We start from the raw sequence: 25,013 nt of genomic DNA, 5'->3' as shown, positions 1-25,013 counted from the left end.
GGGGGCGCAAATGAATAAAAGGGAAAAAAGAAGAGAAAAGGATAAGGAATAAGGCGCAGAAAGGTATAGCAATAAAGGTGATTAATACCCCGATCCTATGCTATTACCATGGTAATGCAGTTCCCAACACATTTAGGTAATGATTCTTGTATGTCTTTAGAATAGATGAATATTCGTGCCAACTTAATATTAGTGATGTACTTATTCTCTTCAAGAATTCCAACAACAAAAAAACATATAAAAGATTTCTTTTTTTCAAACGCAAATACCGTAACTTTTCGTCTCTGTAGCTGAGGGTTTGCATTTTGATAGGTTACTCTTCATTAATTCTTACAAATAGTTATAAAATACTTATTTTTTCTGGTTTAATTGTCCAATCCTTTCATCACGTGCTGATTTTGATAAGGGAGATATGAATCCTCTTCATTAATTTTTACAATTATTAAAAATGTCCCTTTTCAAATGAGGATGTAGGCCTATATAGATCTAAAAAAAAATCAGCTTCGCGCTCGCATTACGCCGATGAGATACATATTCTTTTCATGAATTCCTACAAATAGTCCTTAAAATTTATCATTTTCAGGTAAGTATATATTAAAAATTTAAGTTCAGCCTTCCTGCTTGCATTAACTGCTTAGTTAGATACGCATAGATGGATTACTTCTCCCTAAAATGTCCCGACAGCATGTCTAAATATCAATAATATTTCACCTCTCGCATTAATTGTTATTATGTATCATGTTAATGATTACAAAAAGTTCTTAGAATATTCAGTCTTGATATTATGTTTTATTTTGACTGATCGTGTGTTCACTAAGTACATATATATATATATATATATAAATATTTAAAAATATTTAAATAAAAGAGTTGCCAAAGCTGTTGTACATGTATAATTTCACACATTTGTATACTTTCTCCCATACGTGTACTGCATCAAAGCAATAGCTTTGATCCAGCTGAGGCATGGCGGCTTGTCATTGTTCAAAACCCACCTACACCCGACAAAGGAAATTATAATTGGTAAAGTGTCGAAAATCTGTCTATCTGACGGTCAATCGGATCAGGGTCGCCTTAGCCACTAACCCGTCTCTGTGGTCTAGTGGTTAAGGCACCGGCGTTCAAAGCTGGGGGCCCGGGTTCGATTCCCGGCATAGACATTTTTTCGGCATCACCAATTTTTCCAAAGGGTATAGCTCTGGGGAACCTTGATTTAAGCTACGCCTACCATTGTTCTCTTCATCCATTTCTTTCACAATATATATATATATATATTATATGAAAGGGGTGCGATTTTAGAGCTTGCCCGTTTGTCAGAGATACGCCACTGATTGGGGGTACCATACTGAATGAGGCAAAATTTTACTCTGATAATACCATTGCTTCCGAGAATCGCCATTCCCTACTTACGAAATGATCCTTCTTTAGAATTAATCATTGAGTTTGATAAATTTTCATATTCATGAATCATAGCTTTTCCCATTACGCAATTCTCGTATATTCTTTAAAATTTTGGCATGTCATCTCATTGCCTCTAATATCTTGTAAAAGGTAAAAATATAGTCAAATTACAGTGTATTTTCGGTTCGTGGATTCACTTTATGTCGACCATTTTATTTCCATTTCTTATATATTCAATACAAAATGTCATATTCTGAACCCACTGTTTTTATTATAGTTCGCATCTTTCTCACTTTAAATTGGTCTACAAAGTAGCATAAAAGGGTGTGTGCGTATGTACAGTATGTGGTGTGTTGTTAATTGGCATTAGGCGTTACATAAATCCATTGATACGCTTTCTACACCCCAAGCTACACAATAATTGTCTTCAAAACAAAACAATAAAAACGTAATATTTGAACATATATCAGGAAAGAATATGATGACAATGTTAAATGGTGAAAATGCCAAAAATATCAATCAATAAATAATGACTATCAATCATAACGACACTAAATAATTAAATTTACAAAATAATTGCAAAAAACATAAAAAATCGATTCCTACAACTAATGCATTTAAGTTTTACATAAAGGCTTTTTCATGAAAGAATAATCTAAATACTTTTATAGCGAGACATTGAAACATCAAACGCTCATTGTAATATCTTGTTAGTATTGAGTAGATACCCATCCGTTTTTTACTCACTCAGACATTGCAATCGAAACAGATCATTTATGAAACGTGACAGATCAAAAGTGTTATTGGCAAATAGACTGTTATCAAATAAAATATTATAAAAAGATATAAACTTTGTTTTCAAATAAGAACTGTCAATATTGTAAGAAAATTGGTGGGTCGTAGGGGATTTCCATTTTTTCTTTTTACTATATTTCATTTCATATCCAGATTATCTGGTTCATACTAAACAAACACAAACATGAAAGATACAATTATTCAGTATAGTCAAGTGTTTAGGTTTATCATGCTATCTTCTCTCAAGTGTAGGCTAAGTGATAAACGAGCGTGGTGGCTCAGCTGGAGGGCGCCCGTCTCAGAGGTCGTGCTGTCTATCTCGGTCAAGTCCTACCAAAGACTTCTAAAAATTCTTCTTCGATTAATACGTTAAATAAGTCCCCAAACCAGATTCCCCCCCCCCAAAAAAAAAGAAGAAAATACTGAAGTTTCATCAAATGTAAAACGAGCAAGTTGCAGAATTGTCAAAATTGACATCTTTAAAAATAGTAATATGATTTCCTTTTAATTTCAGCTCAAAATATATCCCAAATTACGATAAATCACGGTTTGAATTTTCATCACAGATCTTGTTGGATCTTCGTTTTTTTATGACCGTATCAAATCTACAAATTAACAAAATGAAATTCCAATTAAAAAAAAGGTAGAAAACGAGAACACAAGATAAATTGTGCGCGTGCTTGTATGGCAAATTATTATGAGGGTGAGTGTGTAACACCTACATTTTACCCATCAACCGGGGACGTCCCTGGCTGTAGAACGTCCAGATAACCATGCCAATCAACTTCCCATCTTATTTCAAACCGTTCATATAGTAAACACATGATGATAACCACCTTCGGCCAATTAATCTTAAGTTTTGTGTGTGTAGGGGGTAGGACACGTCCCCGTTTAAAGATAGCAAATTGTGTTCACGTTTATGTCCGAAAATGGGCCTGCCTATTCATAGGAATCCGCGATTGTTAACTTTCAAGATTGTGTGTATGGGGGGTGTGGGGTGGGAGAAGGTGTGTGTGAGTGTGGGGGAGAGACTTGGTGTAGGAAAACAGAACAATACGAACGGCAAAAAAAAAGTATTCCATGTGTGTTTATTACATCGGGGCATGAAAGGATATCTATTTTACATCTTCACGTGTGAATCTCCCAGGAATGCCATGTCAGAAAGATATTTGGTCGTCTTGTTGCGGGGACCACTGCATGTATAATCTGACACAGTTTATGCAAAAGAGGAGAAGGAAATAAGGACCTAAGCGCATGGGCGGAAATCCCAGGGGGGACAGGGGGGACGTGTCCCCCCTACTCAAAATAGTAGGGGGGACACAATACCAAATGTCCCCCCTACTATTTTGGTCTTTTATGATGGTACGAAATACATCATTCTAAATCGAAATAAAACATGTATTTTGGGACGAGATGACCTTACTTTGGCGACGATAACCTTTTTTTTTTTGCTTGTCAAATTTTCCCGCCCCTTGTCCCCATAGGCAGATCCATGGTGTCGAGGGGCCCGCCCCCTCCTCTTGGCGGAGCAAAAATATGAAAAAGGGAAAGAAAGAAGGAAACAAGGAGGGAAAAGAGAGGAGAAAAAGAAGAGGACGACGAGTGCATAAAATAAGATGAGGGGAAGACTTGGAAAATTAAAAGAATCTTTCATTCAATTCAATTCAATTCTTTTATTTTATTTCCATTCAAAACATGCCACTATATAAAATTTTCGCTCGCGCTCGCATTGCCTGTAAGGTGATTTACCCAATCTTGTTCAATATGGAGTTCGAATATCAAGTTTGGAAGTCAACATACAAAACATATTTCACCTCGGAAAACGAACTTTCATTATTTTGTGTAATTTACAAATTGGTTTTTAAAATGTGCTCTGTAAAAATGTCAGTTTTATGGTCTGAATGTTAACATTTGCTGCTTGCGCTGCGCGCACTCAAAATTTGATTTATCAGGTACCTATTATTTATGTGTATTCCATAAAGTGTTAAAAATATTTCCCTTTTCAGGTCTGATTGTCAAGACGTATCAGCTAGCGCGCTGCACGCTCGCAATTTGATTGGCGAGTTATATAAATGTTTCAATATAGATTATACAACAAACTACTTAAAATCCCCTTTTCATGACAGTTTATCAAAAAGATTTAGCACGCGATTTGCGCTCGCATTAATGGTTTAAAATATATTAACTGATGCATCCTATTCATAATCACAAATATGAAATGTCCAGTTTTTATGCCATGATATCACCAGATTTCGCGCCCTCATTAGGCATTATTAAATATGATATTAATTTAATAATTAAATTGTCCCTTTTGTTTCATCTCGCGCTTAGCAAGAGGAATATGAAGATAGTCATTATTTTCATTTGATGACATGTCGTAAGGATGTCCCGGTCCTATGTCAAAACTCAAAGTAATAATAATATCAGCTCTTTTTTAAATGCGATCCATATCCACCTTACAATTTTTCTTCAAAGTGCTTGAAATATAAAGCTGAAATTTACTCTTTTTTCAGATCGGAATATCAAAGTTTCATGATTTTCATGATTAAAGTTGTATTTAGAATGCCTAGATTCTAGGTCTTAATATGAAACACGCTCGGGCATGTTTATTCAGATACTCAACTTGTTCTCTAATTTAAATCATTATCCAATTTTTCTGCTCGCGCTTTGTGCTCGCATTATTAATGTAGGAAGACCCCATATTACTCATCCTTTTGATGATATACAAAACATGAACAGAGTGGCCCATTTTTAGGTCTAAATCTCGAGAAAAAAAAATTCTGCTCGCGCTTCGCGCTCGCATCAATCGTTAAATTATATAGCTATCCTGTTCACGATTACAAACACTGATTAAAATTTTCCATTCTTTCTTTAGAAAGTTCAAAAACTTTCAGCTCGCGCTTCGCGCTCGCATTTTTTGATTGTTGAAATATGTTACGCCTTCATGGCTAAGTGCAAGCAGTCCACAGGTACCAGTTCAAAACGTATATAAAAATTTTCTGCTCGCGCTTTGCGCTCGCATTATTAATACTCCTCCTTTTCAGGATTTACACAACATGAATAGAGTGTCTCGTTCAGTAAATAGTATAGGACTAAATCTCGAAATTTTCCGCTCCCGCTTCGCGCTCGCATTAATCGTTTACTTATATACCTATTCTGCTTGAGTTACAAAAAGTGCTTAGAATTTCCATTCTTTTGGTGAAAATGTAAAAAAAAATCGGCTCGCGTTTCCCGCTCGCATTATTTGATTGTTAAATTCTACTTAACATGTATCTTTTCCATCAGTTCGTTCCTGCTCGCGCTTTGCGTTCGTAGTTATTATTAAGTTGCATACACATCTTTTTCAGGATAACAAACATTGCCCAGAATCAGTTCAAATTTCCAAAAAAAATACATAAAATTTCCACAAAAAAATAGCTCGCGCTTTGCGCTCGCATCATATAAATAAGGATTATGATATTATACATTAATATATAAGAATAAAGCTAAGAAGTGACTAATGAGGACTACCCCTTCAAAGAAACAAACAAAAATCATCTTCGAGCTGCCGATCGGGGAAAATATGGCTGAAACAAATTTCCGCCCCCCCCCCTATTGGCGAAGGCTGGATCCGCCCCTGTGTCCCCCCTACCTTTTGGGAGAGATTTCCGCCCCTGCCTAAGCGGACTATGGACTTTATTCATTATTTTATGTCGTTTTATTTTTTTGTTTATTTTTACCTCTTTTTTTTTTTTTGGGGGGGGGGGGATTTTTCATTGGTGATGTTCATTGTTACTAGTGTTAAATCTAAGAAATTTATTTGAAAAAGTATTATACAACTCGGTAAAGGTAAATTAAAAAGAATAAGATCTGCGTTCTATCATCATGGTATAACTTCTCCTAGAACCGCGAAACATTCTCAGTAATTAAATTTCATTTTCATACTTTATCTTTATTATTATATTATTTGTTATTATCTTTATTATCATCCTTAATATAATGATCATGATGATTACAGTAACAACCATTTAAACTATTTTTCTTATGATCATACTGTAATTTGATTAACATACATCCACCAAACAAACTACATTAAGTTTCTTCCTCTAACCGACATACAATATTTTCACATCTAGTTCCTGAATGAATCTTATCGTTTATAACGAAATGTTTACCGAAAGTAAAGCGGTAGTGACTATGCTTGCTTCAGAAGTCTCATGCATTACACGAAATAAATACATTTTTGTTTACACAGTAGGTTGTGCGCTGTGAATCATTGACCTCCTATATTGAGCAAACGTTCAGTAACTCTCATATGCAGCTGGTCGAACTTTGGTGTTTGAATGTTTTACACATTTAATAGAGATTCTTTCTACGATTGGAAATTAACTGGAAAGATAAATAATTTGTGATTTTAAAAGACATAAGATTGTTACATTATGCTTAAACAAGATGCCGAAGGAAATTGCTATGCATCAGATCCAACGGTCTCCACGGTGCCAAACGACGGGAGACCGAAGGCGAAAACAGACCCAGCAAAGAGCTCACAGGAAACTACACCTCTTGCGAAGCTGGTACGTGAGGAAAAGCTCCCACAATGCATTCGTATTACCAAAAACTTTCTTGTTTTAGGGAGCCATATCCGGTTTAAGAAAGGGGATGTTTTGATGCTTCACTGTATGTATACAAAACCGGTAGTACACGCAACGGATTCGAAGAAAGGAAAGGTTCTGCGACTGCCTCTATACAACAGGCAGGAATTCGAAATACTACCTTTAGGTAAGTGTAATGGTAAATAAATGCTAAAACATATACATGTATACGAGCTTACCGAAAGTCGTCATGATAGTGCTAAAGACGCAACTACCTTTTAATAACTCTTAAAGACTAATGATTTCAAACATTATTCTCTTCAATGATCAATGATCGTAAGGTCAGTCTTGGAAATAATTGGTAAAATAGTTACCACCTTAGGACAGATGGACACGAAGAACATTGATACCTTTATGTCAGTTTTACAAATATATGCTTAAAATAGTACTACCTGTACTCAAACCTTATTGAATCTATACCTCTATAAGCCAACAAATATGAAAACATTATTTCCTTCAAAAAGATCTTCAATATAAACAATTAGAACATTCTATCTTGACTTGAATTAAATGAAAATATAAGATCAAACAGGCACAGCCATTACATAAAGCGAAACGAGCACATTATCAAATATATTAAAACAGTATTAAAGAAAACACAATGAATTAAAGTTTTCCAATACCATATGCACTTCTCAGTACGTACAGTGCTAACGGTAGACCCAATTAACAAGAAAATGTTTTCATCGTATGAAGAGCAATGAAATTCACATCCCATCGTTCACCATTACTAAAGTTGATTCTGATATTTGAAAGGTTGCAAAAAACTTGCAATTGTCTTTATAATCTATCATTACCTCTTAGATCAATTAATCCTATGCTTTGAATATTTCATTCATTCATTAAAAAAATATCAATACAATAATCTGTCTTCCCATAGCAATCCACAGCACAGTAAAATAACAATATTTATATGTACATATCGTTTTCGCCATTATTTCAAAACGCTGTTGTTTCATTAACCAATTTTAGAGGGAAATGACAGAATTATCATGACGTGATAAAATCTCACATTACTTACAATCATTCAATCGAATAGAAAAGATATGATACATAAATGATTATAACAGTAAATCAATTTATTCGTTACTTGCACATTATTTTTTTTTGGTCTTCATATCTTCTTTAGATCCTTTATTGGACGACAAGGTATATGATAGTACAGCAGCCCTCATTAACGCCAAACCCTTGCCCGATCGAGTGCGTGTTGTTGATGCCCATTGTTCAACACACTTGGAAGAACAGCAGTGCAGTGATGACATCGTCCAGATCGAAAAAATCGAAGTCGACAAAAGATTTGGCAAGGTAAGTTCTTGGCCACGTGTCTGCTTTAAAGAGGGGAATCAATTTACCTTGATAATGATATCTGTTTGAAAATTACATTAAATTAAAAACTTTGAATAATTGATGTAACACTGTAAGAGACAACTTTCACATTTACCCTTTTTATTGTTTTATTATAAAAGAGCCCCCTCCCCAATAGGGCAAGAAGCAAATAAAGAATATTTTGTAGGTTGTTATACAGGTGACACGACATTTGCTCCTGTCTTTTGGTTTATAATTAAAGATAAGGATTTATGTTTAGTTTTGAACTCAGGATAGGTTTTGTGTTTGGCTTAATTAGCGTGCATATTTTTCCGTCGGAGCAATTGTCGCCGGGAAAATGACATGGAACCGTTAATAACGTATTTTTTCTTAAAAGAAAAATAAATTCTGCAGAGTCTTAGAGCAGATATATAAAGGTTCCTTAACGCTTTACAGGTTTTTAATGAATAAGGTCCGACGTAACATAGAAAGGGTAAGACCTGACCCAGAAATTGTCGCATTGGTTACCAACAGCACTGGTTTCTGCGTCACACTGCCGCATGCTTTTTAGAGCGTTAAGGAAAATGCTCTCTGCTCCCTCCAAGACACTATATTATTAAGATTTAGAGTATATACCAACAGTACACCAACAATTACAATTTATTTTTACTAGACTCGTTCACTGGGTGCCATTTCGATGTCATCGTAAAATACATCAGAACAACAAAGTAACCATTGCCATTAAGAAAACACAAAAAACAGCAACAGCACAAGTGTTACCAGAGACTTTATTTAACATTTGTTAGTCTAATAATTTGATATGCACATCGTATGATCACAAGGCAAGATACTTAATGTGTGTATAATATACCTAGGTATGATTTAACAAATATAAAAACAGGTTCTTGTTGGAAAGCTGTTAGACCCGGTATCGGAGCATGTCATGGGTCCCTGTCGATTTTCAAAAGAAATGACATTTTCGTCATATACTACTATGGTCGAATCAGAATTTCAACGGCTTACACAACTGAAAACTCGCAGGTTTCCTCTGGTAAGTACCCTCCTCCGCCCACTAAATCTATTACCTGCTCTAACTGGGTGGTCCATGTACAGATGGCTCGGGAACTCTATGTGAATCAATCAATTGACACTATTAACGAATGTAAAAGTAACCTATAAACATGAAATGCAACCGTTGGAGGAAAAGAATACGAAACGTATGATTTTATAAATAATTAATGGTTATGAGTAGAATATGGAAACAAAATCTTTTAGTTAAAGAAAAGAAAATGGATATACACATGACAGAAATATCCTCTCTTTCATAAATACGAAGTAAGAAACACAATTAATTTGATCATGTATCCCCATAACTTGCTTGAAGTTCTCCATCGTTCACCTCGACATTTAACGTGCATTCTACACACATATTAATAATGAATATGTCTTTGATTTGAAATATATAGCGTGTCCGGATTCCAGACACGAGTCTTGGTCAGAGAAACAGGAAGGCCGAACAAGTCCTGCGACTTCTTGATTTCTCCGACGAGGAATGTGTCCTAGCAACAAGGAGCGGGGACAGCTATACCTACTGCTTACCCCTGTCCGCACCCTTCTCCCTGGAGAAAGCATCTTTGCCCGTCGAAGAGCAGATACCAGCTTTCGTATCACCTCTATACGCCAACATTAACAAGACATGGAATGTAGTCGATCCACTTCAAGCAGGGATGTCCTATCTTCTGGAAGAAATACCCCAACCTATAGAAGAAGTGCTGGAACACTGGCTTGCAAGTTGGGAAGGTATGATGCGTGAATTTATTAAAGTTACAAGAATTTTTCTTTAAAAATGTTACACTTCCATGGTTCGGGAAACAAAAGTAAAAGTCAGAGTTATGATTCCACATACAACATTTATGATATATGTTTTACTAGGCTCACTAATCATGCCAATACTTGGAAGACATATTATCCAACACTCTTTTCTTTACAGACACATCCATGTGTGTGTCAGATGTATGTTAATCAGCTCAAAAGCCGATTTTTTTTTCACTATAGAGAATACATATGATTGATATGAAGTATTATATTCATAAACGAAAAGCGGCAAACTAAGATAACAAATGAGACAGCGCTTTATGTACCCCCAAACGCCTGAAAAATGAAATTGTATATGTAAAGAAATAAACGCAGTTATATCTTATGAGTAATATGGCTACTAAGTTTGAATGAACCATGAATGTTACGAAAGAGGAAACATGCTGAAGACCGAATGGTCCATACAACATTTCACATGTTTTAATTTAAAAATAAACATGATATAACAATTTCGTAACTGTTCGCACGGATAAAATATAAAACGACTCTGTTTTTAATCCTTATACGCACCAACAGGGAAACACCGGATGAAATTGTTAGATAGAAAAAAGGATAAAGAGATCAAGCGACTGGGGTCGGCAGTTGAGTCCTACAAACGACAAGCGTGCCAAAAGGGCTCAATGGAAACTCTTCCACCTCGACCGCCTCGACCAGCTCGACGAAGTAGCGAGACAGTAGCACCAAGTATTCTAGACAGGCCGCTCAAAGATCCAGATATGATGCCAAAGGCAATCGACGTCCGGAAACGACTGTCCGAGCCGACATTTGATCACCAAACTAACCAATATGCTGATGACAACGGCAATAAGTAAATATCATGCAGAATGTCAAGATATGAACGATTATGAACGATTCAATAACTTATGGTCAAAATTATATAGTTTCCACCTTTTGATCAGAGCAATTGTTATCAACCTTGATCCTTCAGGAGTGTGCGAACTATACATACTGAGAAAACAAAATGTTAGGACTTAGTGCACAATAAAATCTACACTCTCATGCATTCAACACGTTCAAAATAATTAGATGGAGGCTCTGTCGGTTGCAAATTATATGTCTTATCATTAATCAGATTATATCATAGTCATTGATTTAAGCAAGTTCTCGTCAAATTCCGAGAACAAAATGTTTCAAATGACCAAAGAATATATTTGCACCCTGGGTTTTTTATCTATTTTTTTTCAACTAACTTCTATCGCTCACTTCCTCTAGTTCTAGTGACGAGGTATACATCGAAGTCTTCTCAGAGGACAAAGCTTCGAACAGCTGGGTATGTATTGAAGTTGAATATCATTAATATGATATTAAAAGCTACTTAATGTTCATCTTTATTTGACAATAACAAATATACATACCTTTACTCGCAATTTATGATAGTCCTGTAATTTTCTGATTTAAATACGCCTTTTCACAGTCCTGTATAATTTTCTTACCTTTTTTTTAATTCAAATAGTTTTTTTTTGAAGTACGTCAAGATTTAAGAATTTTTTCGAGCAAATGTTAGTTTCTGTCTTTTGAATCAAACCATTGTGCCAGAGTTGGAACATTGATTCTGCATGACATATTAATTATTCGAGATACCTCCAGGGCCTTGTTTCATAATGGTTACTATTATCATGATTATGGTAATTTTGCCATGCAATGGTAACTTCCATAGAATTCTTGATTCTTAATGGACATTGGAGTACTGTTCTCAATACCATTGGATGGCAAAGTTACCATAATAGTAACTTTTATGCAACGGGGCCCTGAAGTGGGGAGTATCTTTATGGTCGTTTGACAAAATGGCAATGACAGATGCGAACAAATTGTACTCATTTAAAGTACAATAACACCAAGAATGAAGTCATGCTTTATAAAGAGAAATATCGACATTACCTAAAAAAAAATATATATGCAACTTCAATTTCGTGTAGGATGTTCTTGTTACCTTTTAAAAAGGTCTGACTACCCCCTTTTCAACCCCCTCTCCCTCTTTCTCTCATTACAGACAGATGAAAAGAAAACTAAGTATGGCGAGCTCTTGAAAAAATACAATGTAAGTATAATAAATTGTATCTGCAATTTAAAAAAAAATTATTTATCGGGTGGGTGTAGTCTTTAAAGGTTGAACATGTATGTGGAAATTGTATGTTCTTGTCAAAATAGTACCTTCCTATAATTCTACTATTTTCTTTGGTCAGGAATTGATTAATTTGATTGAGATGAGTGAAATTGCGCCGGTCTTTCTGCTTGAACCTTAATTATTCTGTAACTATGAATCATACCTATTTTTTCCTTCAAGTATTAATGATACAAAATGAATAAAAACATGCAACGATTTTTAAGGCACTAATTCACGTTACCAATGCCTTAATAACAAACATCTTTTTTAATATTCAGGACATCAAAGAGGAAAACCTGATATTGAAAGATGAGAAGAAAAGACTACATGATAGAGTCCAGTGCCTTGAAGAAATTGTTGACGAAGGAGAAGAATATTCCATGATCGTCGATAGCTCGGAAATCCCAGCAAAACCCGATAATTACGCCAAAATCAAAGCAACGAAACACGTCCAGACCGAACTCGAAGTGTCCAACCAAGAGAAAGGGGCAGTCCCCGTCTCTCGTGCTGCATCCAACTCCTCCCCGCAGCCTGTTAAAGTAAAGAAGCCCCCGGTGCCAATTCGTACAGATTCGCGTAATTACATCCAATCGGCCAACCTTCCTGTCCCTTCTCCCAGAGTTTCACTGGACGACACGGCCAAACCTGCTCGTGTCGACAGCGACACCATCGTGTCCGATTCTCAAGGTAGCAAAGATGAGAATGCCACACCAACAATAACCCCGAAACCGCCAGCTCGCGTGCCGAAATTACCATCGCAACCGCCATCGGACCCCATCTCTCCAGCCTTAGACGCCAAACCAAACCTCGATGTGGGCCATTTACCGCCGATGGGGTTGCCTTTCGCTGTCCACAGTGGTCTCACGAAAGAAGAAGTAGTGTCCTTCTTGGAAGCGCGTAAACTTGGAAAGTATTCCGAATCCTTCATTCAAAATGACATCGATGGTGAGCTTCTCCTGGCATTAGATGAAGAGATAATGATCGATGAGTTAGGTCTGACGAAACTCGATGCTCGCAAACTCAGCCTCGTGTTGAAGAAGCATAAGAGTTCTGATTCAGTTTTTTTAGAAAGTTAAACCTGTAATGAAATATCATATTTCATGAAATTATGTATATACATATATATATATATATATATATATATATATATATATATATATATATATGGACCGTGACATCATGGAAAAAAAACTATTGTTTTGAAATATCTATTGTAAGACAAATCGTGCAGGTAAACAATGTTTATCAGTTAAAAAAAGTACTGATATAATCATTCATGCTACTTTTCTGCTGGGACAAGTTCATAAACTTTATTTCTCAGCTTATATCTAAAATAAAGTAAGAACAGCAAACAGGGGCAGGGTGCAGGTGATTATTCAGGCAATTCACAATGAGTATGCAACAAGCATCGATTAAATACATTAGATTCATGTGATCACGTTTGCCTACTCCGTCACTAGATAGTATATATAGATACCCATACAAGGTGTGGTCTTTAGATCTTGAACAGACATTATCTGGAAAATTCATATACCTGCAATGTTCATGATGTTGTGACCGAGTCATAACTACCAGTCCCGGCTTTCCAGAGTAAATTTGATTTTATTCCAATATGCAGTTCTGTTATACACTCAGTCCACTTACACACAATTTTTTTTGCCTGCTATATATTGTTTTAAAGGATCTTCTAGGTCTTATTCCATAAATTGAACCTTTCCATCATGGCAACTATATACCATGGTAAAAGGGCTCAGTAGCCAAACAAACAAATTTACATGGTATTTACCACGTACGCCGAAAGAGTTACGATCATAGTAGGACTTTGCCCAACTGCAAGAATCTGTATATCCATGCGTTCAGATCGAGTTTGGTGAGTTACTGAAAAAATATTTTGTAAGAATAGTTCATCGTGATACCAAATTTGTAGTCTACTATTTACGGATTATGTGATATTTCGGAGTGATATGTTCATCATTCTCTTCTTAATCTTATTTCGTCATCATTCCCTTCATCTTCCTCCTCCTACTCCTCCTTCTCCTCCTCCCTTCTTCTTCTCCCTTCATTTTTCTTCTTCTTCTCCCTTCCTTGTCTTCTACTACTCCCTTCCTTTTCTTCCTCTTTCTCCCTTCCTTTTCTCTTTTTCCTTTTTCTCTTCAACTTTTTAATATATATATTTCGCGTTTGTATTCGGGAAGTTGGTATATTTGCACTAATATCAATGGGTCAAGTAAATATGTGATATACTTCTCATGTAATTATTACCGATATCAGACACTGTACACCTCTTAAAATTATATTGTATATCCAATTCAGTATTTGTGATGCATGACCTAATAAATACCATACCATACCATACCATGAGTATCTATTATTATTTCCGCGTTGCTCATAGTCCTGTACAATCATGTTGTGCATTTCATGATTTTAGTAACTATGTTTATTATATTGATACCTCTTACCACCGTTGGTGTTTGCGGGATGCATTGTACTTTTTAATTGTCCGCCCCTTTTTAATTTGTTCTCATGATAACTAAAGAATCGTTTGAATGTTCGAATTTAACATGGTCCAAGTATGCATACGGCAGTAGAAGAGACGATTGTCCGATTACTTTTGAAGGGTATCAAGTTCAAAGATCGAAGTTCACTGAGCTGATTATATATCGACAGATATACGGTTCTCGCATTATTTTAAAAGCGCATTTTAACATCCACTTCGTAGTCGCTTTCTGCAACGTTCTGATCTATTGAAAATGCCCGTAAAATCACATTGGACAGATCAGAGGTCATTGTCGAAAGTTGGTGGACCGGGACAGCACATCATCATAACATTTGGACCGGACGAAAAATTGCGAATATGTCGTTTGTCTAGAGTCCAGGACGACACTGCTGTTTAGATTCACCGATTTTCTACAAATACTGCTTTGTTCTCTATGTTATAGAAAGCTTGTGCGAAGTGATTGCTAAAATGCCTTATTAACTGTGAATATATTGGGGTCATTAGGGCAAAGAGATCATTTTGAAATACCCTGTTATGTTAACAGAACAACCATTCTAAATATTGTATTAAATCATGGGTCATGCATGCATATCAAAGGGGTCAATGAAACTTTGTTTCACAGGACAACGGGGAGAAAATTTGAATATTTCATATTCTATATAATAAAATACAAAAATAAATAGAAAGTGAGTGAAGTCATCAGTACGCTCATTTGCATACCGATCTGGATGTGAATTTAACTGTTTCGTGAAAGTAAGCGAAACTTAAAAATATAATTTTGATGAAATTTTTTAGTGTTATGCTTGATAGATTTTTGTCTTTTTATTAAAATCTACTTTTTGTTGGGGTGGATTTATCCTTTAAGTTGTAAAATCAATATAGAGAATGAGATGAGCTTTGGATACAATTATCATTCAAGAAGGAAGTCACCGATTAATAAATCGACCTTTAAAATTGTAAGCTATGTTGCTATCTTATTCGAGTACTTTTGGGGAGAATGATATCTGATATTGAGAAAAAAGCATAACCGCAACTGTCACGGAAATACATCTAAATGAGTCATACAAACATTGCGCGAAGTATATTGATTTATATATATATATATAATAAAATACAAGTTCACACGGTTGACTGTAGGTTCATCAAATTTATTGCTACTCAGTTTCACGCAACCTACGCGAGGTGCGATGTTTAGGCAATCTTGCCAATTCGTCCAATTGCAAACTCGTCTCCTATCATCGGTCTACCATCAGTTCGTCCAATATACACATGGCAGGGGCGGATCCAGCTCCTGCCAATAGGGGGGGGGGCCGAAAATTTTTTCACCCATATTTTCCCCGAACGGTCGCTCAAAGTTAATTTTTGTTTGTTTCTTTGTAGGGGTTGTCTCAGTGGCGTATTGAGCCAAAAAAAATTGAGGGGGCTTGTTACGGCATTTCGTGTAAAATTGATAAGTTGCGAGCGAGCGAAGCGAGCGAGCAAAAATTTCGACATTTTAATTTAAAAAAATCAAAGTTTGTGATAGATTTTGACACAACATTTGAAAAATTATTAGGTCTATATATCAATTTCCTTTTAATTCTCCCCATTTTCTTGGTCGTGAAAAATTGGGGGGGGGGGGGGCATACACCGATGTCCTAACAGTCATTTCTCAGATTTATTTTTATAAAACAACATTAAAAAATTGTAATAATCTCATAAGCCCTATTTGAATAGTGCGAGCGCGAAGCGCGAGCTGAAATTTTTTGGAATTTCATGTATTTTGTCCTGAAAATTGAATATTCTGGGCAATGTTTGTGAACCTGAACAAGATGCGTATGTAACTAGATAATTACTGCGAGCGCAAAGCAGACATTTTTAATATGGGTTCTGGCTAGATCGAAAAGGGACCTGTTAAGGACGATTTGCAGTTAGCCATTAAGACGATACATATTTCAAGTTTTAGATAATGCGAGCGCGAACCGCGAGATGAAAATTTGTTGACATTCCGACCTATATGTAAAATTGACATTCTAAGCACTTTTTAAAATAAACGATATAGGTATAAAACTAAACAATTGATGCGAGCACGAAGCGCGAGCGGATAAAAAATGAGATTTGAGACCTAAAAATGGGACACTCTATTCATATTTTGTAAATTATGAAAAAGGATGGGTAATTTGGTATTTTCCTACATTAATAATGCGAGCGCAACTGGATAATTTTAGCCCGTTTTGAATAAAGATCAAGCTGCGTATATCTCAATAAACATGCCTGCGCGTGTTTTAGAGTTAGACAGAAACTGGGAATTCTGAATACATTTCATTATTTATTAAGAAAATTGATAATGCGAGCGCGAAGCGCGAGCGGAAAATATTTGATATTCCGGTATGAAAAGGGTGAATTTAAGCACTATCAAAATCACTGTGTAGGGAAATTGTGAAGTGTATGTGGATAACACTTAATGAATGACCCAGATAAATGATGCGATTGCGAAGCGCGCGCTGATATTTTTTTATCATTATTTTTACCTAGGATCTGGACATTCTAGGCCTAAGGACATTTTGTCACCATATGAAAAGGATGACTATCTTCCTATTCCTCTTCCTATTCACGATATGAAACTTGTCGATATTCCTTTCTGAAAAAGGGACAATTATAAGGAATTCATGAAAATTTTATTATCATATTTATTAATGTAATAAGCCTAATGAGTGAGTGAAATTTGTTGACATTTGAGGCCTGAAAACTGGATATTTAGGTAGACCATGTTAATGAGTGGACGAATTGGCAGAGGATGAATTAACAGTTAACATATCTATATGTGTGCATAGAGAGAGAGAGAGAGAGGGGGGGGGGGGGGCGAGAGTGAAATGTGATCTGCCATTCTCCGTTTTATTTTAAAATCTATCATTTTATTTGTCCATGGCATTCTTCTATACCAGTAATAATTTTTGTATAGCTAAGTATAGCTAAGTATATGGTTTTCCACCTCATCTCAAGAGCGTTGGTTAACTTGAACTTGGCATCACAATATAGCTTGACGAAGACTGGTATTGATCTTGCTACGGCCCTCTCCATACACTTAATATCAAATATAACTATGAAGGAGACCCATACACAAACACCACCAAGATAGATCACATTTTAATTACATAGGAATTAACACAAAATCATAATGCAAATTAGTGAACATGTACATTTCATATGATAAAAAGAATTAAGCCAAGTAAAGATAATAACAGAAATCTAGAGCAACAGGAAGGGAGGCTAGAAGTCAAGGTTGCTTGCTTGTCTAGCTTGGCTCTTAGCTGACCAGGTTCCCTTTGGGGATGACGACCCTAGCTTGCTTCCATACAGGCTGTGAAGGGGGAAGCCCTGTTTCAGTCCCAGGAGCAAGTGGCTTCGGCCCCTGGTTATATTTGGTTTGGGTTGACTGCCCATTCCATCTAATTACTTTTGTCACATTATTTAATTATAGTTTATTATGTGGCAGTCACGGGCCACTTTTCATCATTTCATGGCAACATCAAGCCCAAAGAACATTGTGAAATAAATGCAAAAAATTACAATTATTACTTTTAAAAAGTAGGGCAGGAAGAGATGTGTTTTCAGGAGAGATCTGAATAATTCAAGAGAGATGGACCGACGGATATGTAAGGGCAGATTATTCAAGAGAGTAGGAGCACTGACTGCGAAACACGTTGACCATAGCGAGTAAATGGACGAGGTGAAGGGGAAAGAGACGAGTGTGAAGAAGAAGATCTGAGATTTCGAGATTTAATTTTGGTAGGTTTACATTTCACGCAACGCATTTGATTATAGCTTTGGTTAATACCTTTGATGGTTTTGATAGATTTGGTGTAATAATTTGGATCACTCTATTCAGATATGTAACTGCCATTTACGGGGAGGGGTAGAAAAGGTGGGTCCATAATTATGCCAAGGGAGTGGAAGAGGTGCAGGAGAGAGAGGTATTTTTAACAATCTGAATGACTCATCACGTACAACTACGTTCTCCCCATTATTTCCATCCCTCTATCGGCATCTGTCTGTTTGTTTTTTTCCCCTTTTGTCTTCTTCTCGTAATCTACAAAATTCGATTATTGCCTACGAAGCCCTTAGAACCTTTTTACTCTACCGTTAATTCCATTACAAAATTATACTATTTCGACGGTTGGCGGGGATTCCCTTTTCTTTTCACATTACGTGATGTTGACATACACACTAGTCTGTGATACTGCTTTTGAATATTATTAACAATAGCAAATGAAAATAAGGAGGAAATAACCGGTGAGTTAGCAGAGATCGGCTCGCTTGGATGTAGGTTTCTCACCATTAAAGACCAATTCCACTCCAGTTAGATGTTGATTTGATCAATAGAGAAAAATAAAATGAGCATAATGCTAAAAACTTCATCAAAATCGGATAGGAGATAAGAAGGTTATGACATTTTAATGTTTCCCTCTTTTCACAAAAAAGTTACACCACAACTCAGTGGCATGCAGATGAGAGAATTCAGATGTACCTCACTCACTGTTTCCTTTGTATTTGTATTGTTTGAATCATACAATATTTCAATTTTACAGATTTGACAATAAAGACCAACATGACTAAACCATATAAAATATTAAAACAATAGTAATTCCACATGTTCCCAGGTTCCACAGTTGAAGAGATCATATGCTAAAACTCTCTGTACCGCAAGCAACGATTGATGTATACAACTTCTCATATCATCCCCGTACCATTCGTATTTTGAACCATCTACCAGCTACATCAGTTACTGCCCCATCAGTTGCTGTCTTCGAGGGGCTGCCCTTCCTGTCATCAGAGGGTTAAAGCCTCCTGTATAGGTTCCAGGATGCTGTAAGCTCTGGGAACATGATGTTTACTTGCACTTCACCTATTTTATTGTAAAGAAAGTTTGAATTAAAGTCTACCCAACCATGCCAACTGATCATGTTTGATCGAGTTGGTTGAAATCGTTGGTTTGAAATCACCCAGAGGTTGAAATATTTTTGACTAATTATTATATGTATAGTATGCTGCCCATCATTTTAAGAGAGAATAAAGTACATGATAACAATGAGAATGCTTTTTTGACATAATATTTTGAGGAAGGATTTTGAACATCTTTTCAAATATTGAAAAAGAACTCTTAAAGGGAAGATGATTTTCTGAGCTGGTGTATAAAATAAATAAGGCATTTGGAAAGAAGCGCCTGCCTCTTTATCATTGATGTTTTTTTGTTTTTTTGATTTATTTATTTTCACATTCCAAAAACAAAAGTATATACCAGTGAAATCATTTTTTTTCTTAGCATAACATAATACGCAAATGACATAATTAATAACATATGCATATATACAATCTAATTGAAATATATTTATACCTGATAAATTTATTTCTTTAATTATAAAAACAAATAGCAGATTTTTTATATATATATGCTTATATCGACATAATACATTTTGAAATGTGGGAGACCTTCATCTTAAGCTTAGAGCTTGAAATTGATAAAGGCTTCAAATGAAAGGGGAAGGAAAATCAGACAAACAGTGCAATAAAAGAGACTTATCTTTTATTGCACAAAATAGGAATATTACCAAAAAAGTAGATAGGGAAAGAAAAATTAAAATGAGGAAGTTATAATCATGTTGATAAAAGTGAAAGTGCAAGTGTGCGAGAGTGCAAGTGCGGGGGGGGGGGGTTGTAATATCGGTTGGTACGAAACACACAGCTATATTAGGTGTTATATTTTAGAGATGATTAAAACAAGAGAGTGGTACATTCCAGTTTTTGTATTTATGTTTCCGATATGGATGGAACTGAGGCAAATCATAGTTCTATACCTACAAAAGGAGACAAACATAACGCATCCATGCAATTTGAATATGAATATGACCGTTCAAGCATAGAGCTATTATGGTTCAAGTGTGGCCTAGCTTATGAAATGTTCAATGTAATCGCACACAGAGGATATTTGCACTTGTCTGCATTACAATACTGTCGACCCCTGAGAAGGTACTGAATTGCATTTATCCAACATAACAGTCACAAAGAGGTTAACATTATTAATTATCGGAATATTCGCTTCGTGAATATCACATTTCGCTATAGTTCTTTGTAAACATGGTGAAAAGGGTAATGGATTCTTCGATCACGTGTGCGGACCTTACACTTGATATTTGGATGAGCTGTAGATAATTACTTGAATACTGACGTAAGAGCTGAAGACAGGAAGAAGAGACCAGACCAGGAAATAGGTGAGATATTTTATATTTTAATCTTTGGGACGTGTTGATGCATTGCCATGGAAAAATCATTCTTAATGACTTTCGATCTTTAGCGCTGTCAGAATACTTGCGAATCGTCCAAATGACTGAGATATTAAAAGGTGCAGAGTCCTCGCGCGAGATATTTAAAATTGCTAAATAAAAAAAAATCTCCGAAATCGTTATTTTGAGCATCTTTTCTCTTAATTTAGCCTGGACAGCGAAAGCCTTCGATGGGTTCTGTAATACTAAGCACCTCATTCTCTTCACAATGTGCGTTTATATAATTAACCAATGCAAGAAATTGATTCGTTCTTTTTACGATAGTGGTAAGACCAAAATAATGATTGAGTTTATGATGCTGATGATGGTCTTATACTAATAATAATAATATCTTTATATTAAGTGGACATGAAAAAATGAAATAGATAATAGACATTTTACAAATTGACAAGATAATCAACACATTAAGTTATCTCTAAGTTGAAAGTCAAAGTAACAAGTAAGCCTGCTGCTGCTGCTACTACTACTACCACCAGTACTACTACTACTACTACTACTACTACTACTACTACTACTACTACTACTACTACTACTCCTACTACTACTACTCCTACTACTACTACTACTACTACTTCTACTACTACTACTACTACTACCACTACTACTACTACTACTACTACTACTACTACTGCTGCTGCTGCTGCTGCTACTGCTACCACCATTTCTACTAATATTACTACTACTATTACTACTACTACCAACACCACTACTACTACTACTCCTACCACTACATATATTATTTTCATTAATTAATTAGTTTTGGAGATTTGCTCATTCTTCCTTGAATATACATGTATTAGTCAAGAATTTTACAATTCTATTTCTAGACCTGACAGAAATAACCGCTTTCCTTCTTTTTCCATTTTGTGTTTGAGCTCGCCTTCCTCGAAGCAAATCGTAATGGTTGCACACAAGTCGCCTGCTGTTGCCATCTGAAACATTCTTCTAGGCATGTACATGTAGCTTTCAAGGACTGACTTTAAGGTCGACTCTTCAAGGAACTGCAAGAATGTCTGGAAACATCGGTTATCGAAAGCCCCTAGGTAAGTCGAAAGGGGAAAAGCCCTCGTATTTGAAGCTTTCTTCTGGAAATCCATCTAAAAATAAACCTCGTACTCCTCCTCGCCCTGGCCAACGTCCATCCTTATCGAATCTCGATGCAGAGCCCAAAACCTATCGCTGTCCGGAGGACTTCCCTCGGAAACTCACCTTGGACCTCCCTTCTGACCAAAGGAAAACTGACATGGAAATGCTGCTTGGTGATATGAAACTGCCCCAATGCGTCAAACTTACCGAGTCTTTTGCCGTCCCTGGATGCTGCACGGCACTCAATGAAGGAGATGTTTTCCTCTTGCATTTCTTCTATGACAACCCGACTGTTCATGCGACCATGGCAAGAGGGAAGAAGCTAAGACTGCCAATTTATGCCCAACAGAAATATGAACTACTGCCACTTGGTGAGTGTTTGAAGAAAAACATGAAGTTACTAATATAATAGTTTAACGTAAAACGTATTATGATGACTATGATGATGTTGAGAGTGATTGTATATAATAGTAATGATGGTAATAGTAAAATACAAACAACAGAAAAACATGATAATTATGATGAAGATGATTGCAGTGACTGTGTAAATAATAATTAACTGACAACAAATTTCGTTATTAGTATTTTAGTTTTTACTTGACTTTTATGTCATGTTAAGTGATGTTGCTTTAAGATTTATTGCTTAATGCTGATTATTATTCAATTATTTGCGCATACAGCAGATAAGCTCGAAGAAGGCCAGGTGCCAAGCTTGCAAGAGTGTATGATTTTGCTCATTCTCTCCATCTAACATGGTCAAACCATAGAGCTATACGGTCAAACCGTACACACATTCGCTATCCACACAAATGTTTTTTTTTCTTTACATATGTATATGTTATATATACATGCACACACACTCCATCACTTTTTTTTTTGCACACCTAGTTACCAATAATGCATATAGCATTTCCATTTATTTGAAAGCAGGATAAAAGAGCATCGTAGATTACATGCCTTGGTCACGGGCATAAGTGCCGCGGCCTGGGATCGAACCCCGGACTTTCCATGTATAGCCAGGCGCCTTAGACCACTCGGCCACGGCACCTCCACGGCATCACACACACACCTACCCTCACAAACACACACACCCACACCTCCTTCCCACACTTTTTTTTTTTTTTTTCAATATGTTTTTATTAAGGATTTCATTCAAATGAATTACATAAACTGCAGATGAATACAAAACAAAATACAAATCTTCATTTCATATCAACAAGGATATGCAAAAAAGTACATATATATTTACCAAGAACTGAAGCAAATAAGGACGGAATGAAACTCCTTAAAATTATACTTTTATATCTGAAAAAAAAAAATAACTCAACTGAGTCCCCAACCCTCTATGTATTTCAATAATAATTAATGTTAAATGGCTATATAAATGATTTGCAGGAAAACAGAAATCAACCTAAATGTATTATCATTGCATCCCATTTTAAATCAAGCTTCAACATAACTTTACATAATTATACACACATACACACCCACCTTAACACCCATACACACATGCACATACCACGCATACGTAAACAAATATAATATATACAAATCTGCATAATGAACGTTTAACATTTTGGCGCAATAGGATACAGAAAGAAAAAAAAAACCTGCAAATCATATTGATACAAGAGAAGGGGAAATTGAAAAGAACTAGTAAAAAGAAAAAAAAAAACACTGATACACACCAGGATTCACACTCGCACCACACTAGACACATCCCACCTGTTCACATTCAAATCCCTTTTCACCTTCAGTTCATCCCATTTCTGCAAATGTAAACTTAACTTGCCTGACTTCGTTGCCAGGCGTCTTTCTTCTTCTATACAACCCGTTATATATTTGTGTATTTTAATAAATGACGGTACCCGGCCTTCAGCTCTGGAATTAAAAATTGCATATTTAATAAAAAGAATAACAGAATTGACACATTTAATTCTACAAGAATTTCCAGGTAACCCTAAGAATATTTCCCTCCAATTCAAAGTTCTTAATTCAGCTAAACAAAAATGATCAATACAAAATTGCCAAAGAGGTTTAACTCTTATGCAATCCATGAGTATATGAAAGTACGATTCAGTTTTTGTACAACCAAACGAACAATAATTATCTCCCACGAAACCAAATCTCATCAAATGCTCTTTTGTATATATTGCTCCATGTAAAAGCATAAACTGAAATTCCCTTTGTTTTCTTATAAGAGTTGTACTCCTGATATATTCAAATAATTTACAAATTTCTACATCAGTAAAATCAAAATCACTGTGACCATCCTTAAGTGTTAACTTGTATAGCTCTTGTAGCTTAGTTATAAACAAGTTATAAATTGTTTTTGATTTAATTACTTCAAAAGCTGTTTCCTGTTTTCCAATATTCATACTTATCCCAAAGTCTACCAAATCAATTTTTTTAAACTTTATTAAACTATTAAAATTTTTCCAGCTTGCTGGTATAACGTGCACAATATCTATTATTTGGAGAAGTTGATTTGCGGTAATACCGAGATTTTGAAAAAAAGTCACAGGCTTCAAGTGGCCATTATCAAAGATTTGATCAACGCTAAATATTCCTTTATTAAAAAGATCATTGTCAAAAATTGTTTTACCTTTTATACAAATATGTTGATTATTGAATATAATAGGGTTAACCTCCTCTTCAGAATAACGAAATCTCCTTAAGTCTTGCCAAGCCTTCATCATTTCTGAATAAAATGGGGGCATTTTTATATTTAATTTTGAAGTGTCAAAGTCACATAGAAACAGAAATCTCCCCCCAACTGATCGAAAACAAAAATCAAAATACAATTTCCATCCTGCATCTCGTTCTCCGTAAATTAATCGCTTAAGCCACATTAAACGTTGAGACTTTACAAACAACTTAAAATTCATCATTTTTAAACCCCCTTGTGAGTAATCCTGGTACATTATAATTCTCTTTATCCGATCTTTTCCGGACCATAAAAATTCAAATGTGATCTTTTCAACCTCAGCATACAACCA

The 25,013-nt window shown here is 35.6% G+C and overlaps 1 protein-coding gene across 1 annotated transcript; it reads left to right on the top strand.

The window, feature by feature from the left end:
- The first annotated feature begins 6,420 nt into the window (after positions 1-6,420).
- On the top strand, positions 6,421-13,187 carry LOC129256593 (uncharacterized). The gene is made up of 8 exons (XM_054894759.2): positions 6,421-6,954; positions 7,957-8,132; positions 9,034-9,183; positions 9,599-9,932; positions 10,524-10,815; positions 11,220-11,277; positions 11,998-12,045; positions 12,390-13,187. The coding sequence occupies exons 1-8, from the start codon at positions 6,615-6,617 to the stop codon at positions 13,185-13,187; spliced, it is 2,196 nt and encodes a 731-aa protein (XP_054750734.2). The 5' UTR covers positions 6,421-6,614.
- Positions 13,188-25,013: the final 11,826 nt, after the last annotated feature.

Source organism: Lytechinus pictus, chromosome 3, assembly GCF_037042905.1.
Source record: "Lytechinus pictus isolate F3 Inbred chromosome 3, Lp3.0, whole genome shotgun sequence".
Taxonomy (NCBI): Eukaryota; Metazoa; Echinodermata; class Echinoidea; order Temnopleuroida; family Toxopneustidae; genus Lytechinus; species Lytechinus pictus.
The sequence above is the reverse complement of the archived record's forward strand: the minus strand, read 5'-3'. Positions and strand labels throughout refer to the sequence as shown.